Genomic DNA, 10,125 nt, shown 5'->3' on the forward strand with positions numbered 1-10,125 from the left:
TTGTAACCTTGTTAAAATATGGACAAATTATAGACATTGATTAGGTCTGAAAATAAAAATTATCATCACATTAAATAAAATTTCTTCAATGTATTCCTAAAATTATACGAATCATCTTCAAATAAATTTTTCAATAATGACCAAAATAGATAAAAACGGAAGTATATAGAGTCTTCATTTTCAATATTGTGATCATTTACCCAAATGATGGCTGTAGGTGCATTAAATAATTCCAATGTATGTATTTAAAAATTTAATAATTTTCTTAAAGAAGAAAAATTCTAATAAATTTCTCCAAAAAAAATTTTCACTTAAGAACAAAATTCCAAAAAAAAAAAAACTCATATTCCACCTAAACTTAAAGAAAAATACAAAATATTTACAATTAACAAGAAAAATCCAAGCAAATCAAAAATTTATTGAACAAGTTTAAATTCCAAATCTTAAATTTAAACTTTAACTTCCATATTAATATTTTTCACGTAACTCTGCGGAATTTTTTACATTTTTAAACTTTTAACCGACCGAATTGCATAAAGGTTTTTTTCAATTACCCTCACAAAATACCTTAATTCAATTACATTTATATTAATATTACACTTTCTTACAATTATATTAATATTTCACTTTTACAACACAAAAACAAACATATAGCAATTATTACACTCATGTATACAATATTTTTTCTCACCTTAGTGTGTTCAATGTGTACATACAAAATTTTGTCAAATGAAAAATAATGTTATTGTTGTCTTATTAAAATACTTGCATGTAACATTTTATGTAATAATAAATTTTCTCTTATACGTATAATATTAAGAGAATCATTTTATATAATACTGTTCTACAATATTATAAGTATATCTTTATTGTTTTTTATTAATATACACAATGTGATATAATATTATATTATTATATTTTAATATTATTATATTATTTCATAAATATACAAGATATACTAAAAATTGTATGTTAAACTTTTGTATAAGTGGTTATAAAGAGAAATGTAGAAGAAAAAGATCATAGCTGATGTTTACAATAATAAAACACTTTCTCACTATTATTACATGTCATTTATTACATTTTCATTTTTTTCTCTCCCAACATCGCGTACAAAATTTTTTCATTCAAAATATTTTTTACTGTAACAAATTGTTTTTTACGTTTTTTACTTCGGACGAGAAAGAATAATACGGTTTGGTTAAATACCTTTAAATTTTAATAAGAGAAAAGTTCTAAGAAAAAGAATTTCATTTTGATTTGAAGACAAAGTGGGTTTTTATTAAAAAATTTATTAGGAATAATTTCACTTTGAATTACGGACATCAAATATGGACCTGTGAAAATGACGAATTGCTAAATTTTTAAAATAATTAATAGTTTGCGATTATTGAGAGCAATAATCCCACTTCCTAGGAATGTCTGCCAGAAGTATGGCATACAATTATGTTAAGAGGTTTATTTAAAATTGTAAAGATTTCACTAACATTAAAATCTCTTCTAGTTATATTGAGAATAAACTCTTTTTACAGCCAGGTATGCGACGTGATGAATGAAAAATAAGCAGTAGACAATCACCACTATTTTAATAAAAAAATTTTTAAGTAAATTTTTAATTTAACAAAATTTTTTATTTCAATATTTTTATAAATTTATCTTAAATATTTATTAACTCTTCAATAAGCAGACAGGGCTCTGCTACATTTTCAATGCTAGACAAAAAAAATTTTAATTTCTTAGTTTTATGATATTGCAAAAATATTTTATCAAAAATTTTTAAAAAAATATTCTCTTAGTCTTAAGTTCTTTTAATGCCCTTTTTTATGTCCTTTTTTATGATGATGCTTCTTATGATGTTTATCACCATGCTTCTTATGATATTCCTCTTCGTGATCATGATGTTCATGATGTTTTTTCTCACCCTTATGACCCTTATGCTCATGATGATGACCACCTTTTTTATCGTGTCCTTTCTTACCATGATGATCATGATGTTTCTTATGATGATGATGTCCTTTTTTATGATGGCCACCCTTTTTATGTTTTTTCTCTTCGTGATGACCACCTTCATCCTCGTGATATCCTTCATCGTGATGTTCATCATAATAGTGTTTCTCTTTTTCATCTTCATCTAATTTATAAATATCATGTTTTCCTTTTGTATGATGTCCTTTCTTATAATGACCGTGCTCTTCAAATTCATGTCCTTTTTCACCTTTTTTACCCTTCTTCTTCTTTTTATGATAACCATCATCATGATGATGTTTTTTCTTATGTCCATGCTCTTCTTCGTGATGTCCTTTTTTCTCTTCTTTATCATGATGGCCCTTATCTCCCTTCTTATGATGATGTTCACTTTTCTCACCCTTATGTTCTTTTTCTCCTTTTTTACCATGATGTTCTTCGTGATGTTCATGTTTATCACCTTTTTCCCATTCTTTTTTCTTATGTGATTCTGCAACAGCCATATCAAATGGTATTACCGATGATGATGATGATGATGATGATGATGATGATGATAATAATGTTCCACTCATAAATGGATCAACATATTCCATATTAAAAGTTGGATAATATGCATTTCTTTTAGTTCGTCGCCGTAACCTACCAATTTTACCGTTACTATATTTAAGTTTTTCAGTTGGTACTAACAGTGATGATTTTAATGAATGACGATTACTAGTATAATGTTCACCAGCTGTGCTAGATATTGCGTAAATGACAGCATAAGAAATAAAAATCCATGAAGATTGTGACACCATTTTTTGTTTTGTTTTTTTCTTTGTAGAAAATACTAGAATATTTTAAAAGTATATAAGAATGCTCATATAAAACTGAATGAAAAAATACGAGAACACAATATGAAAATAATGTTCTTTTTTCTCTTCTTTTGTTTTTATTATAGAAATTTAATCCTTGAAGAATTTTTTACAATTCGTTTGTTCTATATGAAAATAGAAATAAAAACAAATGGCAAGCTGAATTTTTTGTTGTATGTTTTTAAGTTTTCCTATTTTTATGGTTATTTTTGCGATAATAACAACAACAGCAATTATTTTATGGTAACTATTCAATGATCAAATCATAACTGTGTATGAAAATACCGCATAACGGTTATTTTATAGAATCAATTCAGTAGCTTTGATTTTTATATTTCTACGTTTCCTTTGCATTCGTATTTTAAACTCAAATACACAATATATTGATTATTTTCCAGGTTTAAAAGGTATGTTAAAAAAAATATAGAAGGAAAAAATTGATAAAATCGAAAATTATGTAAACTAAATTACGAAAATAAAAAACAATCTTCTCTTTTGCACAGCTGCTGTTGATTGTTTTTTATTAAGGTGTAAACAGGTGTAAATACACTTGTATACTGTTGATATTTTTATATTTTTATTGTTTTGTTCTTTCAGACATAAAATTGTAAAAGAAAAGAAAAGAAAAACACTTCAATTTTTTATAATGTAAAATCAAATCCCAACGCGTATAATTAAGTAATAAGAGTAAGTTGTTGACTTTAAAGCCCAGTTATACTTAATTGCTTTACTTTATTATGCAAATTCCCAATTAAAATGAAATGTGATAAAAAATAAGAGATAATTGACCTTTTCGATGTAATTTTTTTTTTGCTGATTAGTTTTAGCTTTTGTTTTGGTTTACAAACCTGTAAAATTGTTTTGGTTTTAGAATGTGGTTTTTATTACAAAATCGTAACGGAAAGGAGAATAACTCAATTGCTAAACAATTTGTGTTTGATTTTCAATAAAAAGAAAAAAAAAACAACAATGTATTAATTTCCCATGAAGGTCACTTTGATGTTTATTTGTGTATGTCTAAGGTATGAAATAAATGGAAAAATTTTTGGTTTTTTTTTTAATTTTAATTTAACGAAAGTAGGATAATGTTTTGTTAATTGAAAAATGTGGGTGGCATGCACCATGTGTACATGCAACCAACATTGATATAACTTAGATTTTCTCTCAAAATCATTACGAAATGGGATGTAGTTCAGTTATTTTACCTTATCATTCAAAAGTTTAAGCAATATTAAAGATTTGTAAACGTTTAAACAATATTATTAAAAACAAAGTTACAGAAAGTTGGAATACAGGGAAAATTTTTCGAAATTTCGAAAGCTGGAAAGCTACTAAAAGGTTATGGTTTTCGAAATTAAAACGATCATAAAGGTACACAGAATTGAAAGGATTGTGTACCGCTTTCTGCATTAAAAAAAATTATTTTATGAATGAAAAAAAAAAATATAAAAATTTTTCAAATTATGTTTTCCTTTACGAGTATAGCTTATATCTCTTATGGAAGACGACCACAACCACGGAAATCGAAATGATTTTAGTTAGGACTTACCCCAATTAAATTCATTATAAAGATCTTCATCGCAATTTAACACAGAACAAAAGTGGCATTTTAAGGGTGAGTAGAAACAGAATGGAAATAAATAAAAAGAATAGGAACAGTAGAATGGAGGAGAATAGAGAACAGAAATATGTAAATTTTTTCACCTAAAATCCAAACAAAAATCCAAACAAAATCGTTTAATACTCGTAGCAATACGGTCAAAATATAGAAATTCATGCAAATAACTTCGTTTTATTGTTAAATAACAGTATGAGTACTGTAACACATGAATCCGTGAGTGACTCAACAAACTCACATACCACCAACTGGTACATTAATAGATTCATACCATAAGAGTCATTAACTCTTGTTCGGTGTATTTAAACTTTCAAGGCTTGCTTAAACGTAATATCCCCTATCATATCATTATAATGTCGTTCTGAAACGTAAAATATCTCGGCCTGTAATATTTTAGTTAGATTTTTAAAATTTTTGTATACAATATATTTTCTGTTTTTTTAAATTATTAGAAATGTGTGTATTAAGTTTATAAAAATTTTCAATTTTCATTATTTAACACTGGAGTCCTCTGCCGAAAAATTCCATTTTGTAAAATAAAATTTTGTAAAATCAATGAAAGCAATAAATCAAATAAATAAAAATTCTTAATAAATCAAAAATCTACTCAATAAATAACCAATAATTAAAATGTACATATTAATTTTTTTTTTTTTTACAAAAAACAAAAAAACATAATGCATCCTCAACTAACTCATAACAATTTCATTTTGAAAAAACAAAAAATTTTTGATATTTTTTGAGAATCAACGATAAATTTTTAGAAAAGAAGGGGGGAGGGAGGCGGGGAACTCACCCAATTCTTCCAAGTCAAGTAACGAATTCTTCAAAAATGACATTTTCCATACAGTTTTTTCGTTTTTTTTTTCAATTTTTTATCTTTTCATAATTATAGCCAAAACAAACTCCGAAAAAAAAAAAATTGAAATGTCATTCTACTTTAAATTCCATTTTAAAAATGAAAATGTTAGAGAAATAAACAAAAAATTGAATTCATTTTGTGTGTACTTTTTACCCTAAATAAAAACAAAATAAGTATCGAATAAACAAGGGAAAGCAAACATAAAAAAAATAACAACACAAACGTACAGCACTCAAACAAAAAAAAAATGTCGCTCATTGCATCAGATCATCAACAGCAACAACAACAACAATAGGGAATGCAACAGCAAAAATGTTCTGCATGATTTGTAACGCGAACTCAATTTAATTGGATTGAAATTTTTTTTTTTTTTTGGAACATTCGTGCGTGTCTAGTTTCAATCTTTGTTTTTTTGATGTTGTCCTCCTTTTCTGGGTTGTCTTTTTTAATTAAATTGTGACTTACTGTGACTGAGAAGTGAGATACAAACAAGAAGTAAGAAAAACACAACAAAACCAAAAAAAATAATCATATCAAACGGAAAACGACACACAACTGAACATTAAAATAAAAAAAAACCCAAAAACAAACAAACGAAATAAAATACAAAATATTAGTAAAAAAAAAACTCGTTAAGCAGAACTGCAGACCAAATAAACAACAACAGTAAAACTAAAATCATAGAAATTGACAAAAATCGAACCTAAACATTTTATTTGCATTCCGACTTGATTTTTTTTTTGTAAATTTTGTTGTAAAGGAAAAAGTTTTTTGCAAATTTACTATTTTTTTTTTTTTCGTACATTCTCCAATAAATTTTTTTTTTTTTGCTAAATTTTAATTTAGGTTAAAAATAAAACTGAAAAATAGATTAAATTGTATTTTGATATAAAATCGAAATGCAGAAACGTTCACATTTTTAAAGTGGAGAGGCTTAAAATTGTATGAAAGAAAAAAAAAACATGTTCCAAATGAAATTGCTATACAGAAACAATAAAAAAAACAAAATTAAATTAAATCGCCTATAGTTATGCAAAAAAAATATGTCATGTTTAATACAAAAATAGTTTAGTTTTTTTTTTTTGTTATCATTGCTATTGGTAACAATAATTGAGAAGTTTTATACATGTAACCTATGTGTGTGCATATATTTTTATATATGTATTTGCATGATGTTCGAATAAATATTAAAAATTAACATTTGACAAAAAAACATTTGACATTTTTTAATTTTAAATATTAAAAGATGAATTTTACTCAGTACTGCATTTTAAAATTTAGTATATTGTGTATAATATAGACATGTCATATTATGTATGAATGATATTAAGATTTAGTTTCATACATTTTGTTTTATGCGTTCTGTTTCATACATAATGAAACAAAATTATTACAACAACAATATATGAATTGTTTAATCATACAATAATCATTTATCATTCATACATTTCATTTCACACATTCTATTTCATACAATTCTGTTTCATACACATTTAAACAAAAATCATATTATAATATTGATTTAAAGTTTTTTATTTGTTCGAAATAAATCTATTTAAGAGTATAATTAGCACTAGTATTCGTAATAACCAACACGTATAAATAATTTGTAAGATCAATTTGCTTACTAACATGCATGATAAACAAAAATGGTAATTTTTAGTCACAATTCGGTTGACATACTTTAATCAAGTTGCTTGTCATAGAGCAATCGGTATTTTTCGAATGGACGAGATTTCTGTTAAATTAGTTTATCAGCAAAATAAAGTGCTGTTAAAAAAATTGGATAAATCTGAAAGTTTTGCAGGGCCAGGCAGTCAAACTATGTACAAAGCGTTTCTTTTATTCATTCTATATTACCTCAGTATATCACATGAATAATAACTCGATAGGATTTCATTTTCTATATTTTTATCTTAAGTCGCCAATAAGCATATGCTTTTGTTGGCTCTTTTGTGGTTATCTCTAAAATTATATTAACAAAGATAAAGCCAATTTTATTCGATAAATCAACATTTTTAATGAAAAATTCCTTTTAACATTTTTAATTTTTTTTTTCTTTCTCCTTCCCTTTATATATTTAAATAAAATTAAAAAAAAAAAAGTAACAAAATTTATAAATTTATTGCATAAGCGAATCATTTTCATACGAAAAAAAAATTTGTGGACAAGACAATTGAAAAGTAATATCCAAAAGCTGCGGTCCGGAACCGAACATTTGATACAAAAATATATATGTATGTAGCTAAAAATAATATTTATTCTTGCATTATAACGGTGCAAAAAGAAAAAAACAAAAATCATCAGAAAAAAATTGGGAAGAATTTTACAAAGTGCTAAAAAAAAAGGAGCAAATCTCAGCTGTTTTACATTTTTTGACAATAAATTTTTCTTTCCCCGGAAGTAAATTAAATATCGTTTTAAATTCGACATTATATAATTTTTTTTTTGCTTTTAGAAGAGAAAAGAAATTTCCTGATTATAAAAAAAAAAATTTTTTTCTTGATTTTTTTTTGGGTGTGTGTTCAGTTTTGGTTTTGTATGTGATTTCTATGTGTGTGTATGACGCGTTTGTATGGCGCGAAAACTCTGATTCTATAACGAGAAAAAACGAGCATTAAAATGAATTTTTTTGTTTTTTTTTTGTTATTTATCTTTCTTTGAAAATATTTTATTTAATTTATTCAGAAAATTAATGGTTAAACGAAGATTTATTTAAATCTGCTCCTTTTTGGTTTTCTTTTTTTACGTACCATTTTGTATAACACATAAATGCTCTAAATTTAAAAAAAAAATTTGGTGTATGAGAAGGTAAGGTATTGAGAATAAATAAAAATTTTATGTTTAAATTGGAGATTTTTATTTCTTTTTTAATTTCAAATGAAAAAATTTAGATAATTAAATTGAAATTTTAATTAAGTATTGAGATTCTTAGAAATAGAATTTTTTGCTAAACATTTAGAAATTTTATTATTAATTAATTTAAATTGAAAAAGTTGTAAGATTCTTGAAAATTATTTAAATTATTTTATATAAAAAAAATTTTAATATTTTTTAATAATGACCTTGCTAATTGATAATGTAATTGATATTTTTACTTAAGTTATGCGTATAATGCCAAAGGATTTCGTGGAAAAGAAAAAACAAATTTTATTCTTTGTTTGGGCATAAAGTAATAATTTTATTAATATTTTAATAATTAATTTTTTTTTTAAAAATTTTTTAAATCTTAATTCACAAAAAGCAGACCAGAAAACTTGAAATTCCAAAAGAGAAAAAAAATTATATTAAATTTTTTTGTTATTTAATTCAATTATTGAGCTTTAATTAAAAACACATGTAATTGTCTTTATCTTACACTTAGAGAATTTGCTCTAACGGGAGATTCAATAAACCAAAACAAAAATTTTCACACACATATAAAACAGGTCAATTGAGTGACTGAAAGCCAGAGTCGTCAAACAGAAAAATTTAAAAAAGAAAAATTTTTCCACAAAGCGGGCTTGAATCAGTGAATTGATGTTTTTGATTTTTTATGGATAGACTCTCTAAGTCTCTACAAAATGAACCTGAAAAGTTTGATGGAATTTACACACAACTGTAAAAAGTGAACGTACGCTCCTATTTACTTTATTATTATATCGTGTTATTTATGATTTTTCTTTAAAATTTAAAACAGGAAACTCGGTAATTAAGAAACTCTTGTAATTAATTCAAAATTTAAGTACCTCAAAACTAAAAGTCAATAAATAATATTTATGAAATGAATAATTTATTGAGTTGACAAGTAAATCTTTTCACTTAATTCTTGTTTATACGCCAATTATAATTAGTATTATTGTTAAAATAATTTTAAGAAAATTAAAGTAGGTGTACAATATATTCTGAATTCAATTTTAACAAAAATTCGGCAAGAGCTACAGTCATTCTATTACACTCTGAAATATAAATAATATGGAATTGTGCGAATAATTATAATTTTCAATTCAATACCAATTAACAATCATCCATGAAATTCTCATACCTAAAATTCCAAACATATTTATTATATATATAAAATTAGATTGATTCCATTTTATTAAGAATTTTAAACATTTTTATAAAATAATTGCCAAAAATTTTTCTAATAAAAATTTTTTTAAATAAAAAAAAAAAAAATATTCAAAAACCATAACATCTACTATAAATTTTTATTCTACCATAAAAAAGCAAAAAAAAATCTTAAGGGCCTCAACCACATTATTGAATTTTCAAACTGTTATAAATCCATGAAAATCGAGAGAACAAAAGATGGCACTTAATAAATAAAATTTAAAATAAATTAAATGCTTTAAATACCGTAATAAAAATTCAAAATTAACGACTTTAGTTTTTTATTTATTTCCCTTTTTTTTTGTTTTTTTTTTTTTTTTATATTAAATTTTTATTATTAAAATTAATTTTGACAGTCAATTTAATTACTTACCAAAAAAAAACAAAGAGAGAGAGAGAGAGAGAGAGAAAAAATTATCATTTTATTGTTGTAATTTTACTATGGACAAGATTTTGCCAAAGAGACTAAATGAGAGTGAGAGAGAACCATTTAAATAAGCGATTATCAACAAAGTTAAATTGTTATCAACTTTATCTTTTTTGTTTTTGTCTCATTTTTTTGTTTGATTCTTTTCTATTGTCATCCTTAAGTAAATCAGTGATTTTAAAACTTTAAACGTTTTACATTTTATGTTGTTCTCTTCGTTTTTATTGTTTTCTCCTTTTTGTTTTCGTGGTTTGTTTTTTTTTTATTTTATTGTTATTCATTCAGTAGGTCATAAAATTTTCATTAA

General features: G+C 24.4%; 1 protein-coding gene across 1 annotated transcript; it reads right to left on the reverse strand.

Moving 5' to 3' along the window:
• Positions 1-1,808: 1,808 nt before the first annotated feature.
• LOC129608397 (histidine-rich glycoprotein-like) lies at positions 1,809-2,762 on the reverse strand. Its single transcript, XM_055519881.1, has one exon. The coding sequence runs from the start codon at positions 2,760-2,762 to the stop codon at positions 1,809-1,811; it is 954 nt and encodes a 317-aa protein (XP_055375856.1).
• Positions 2,763-10,125: the final 7,363 nt, after the last annotated feature.

Source organism: Condylostylus longicornis, unplaced genomic scaffold (genome assembly GCF_029603195.1).
Source record: "Condylostylus longicornis isolate FDR11 unplaced genomic scaffold, ASM2960319v2 ptg000031l, whole genome shotgun sequence".
Classification (NCBI taxonomy): Eukaryota; Metazoa; Arthropoda; class Insecta; order Diptera; family Dolichopodidae; genus Condylostylus; species Condylostylus longicornis.

Coding starts and splice junctions, on each gene's coding strand:
- LOC129608397 (XM_055519881.1), bottom strand. CDS start 2,762: ATGGTGTCACAATCTTCATGGATTTTTATTTCTTATGCTGTCATTTAC.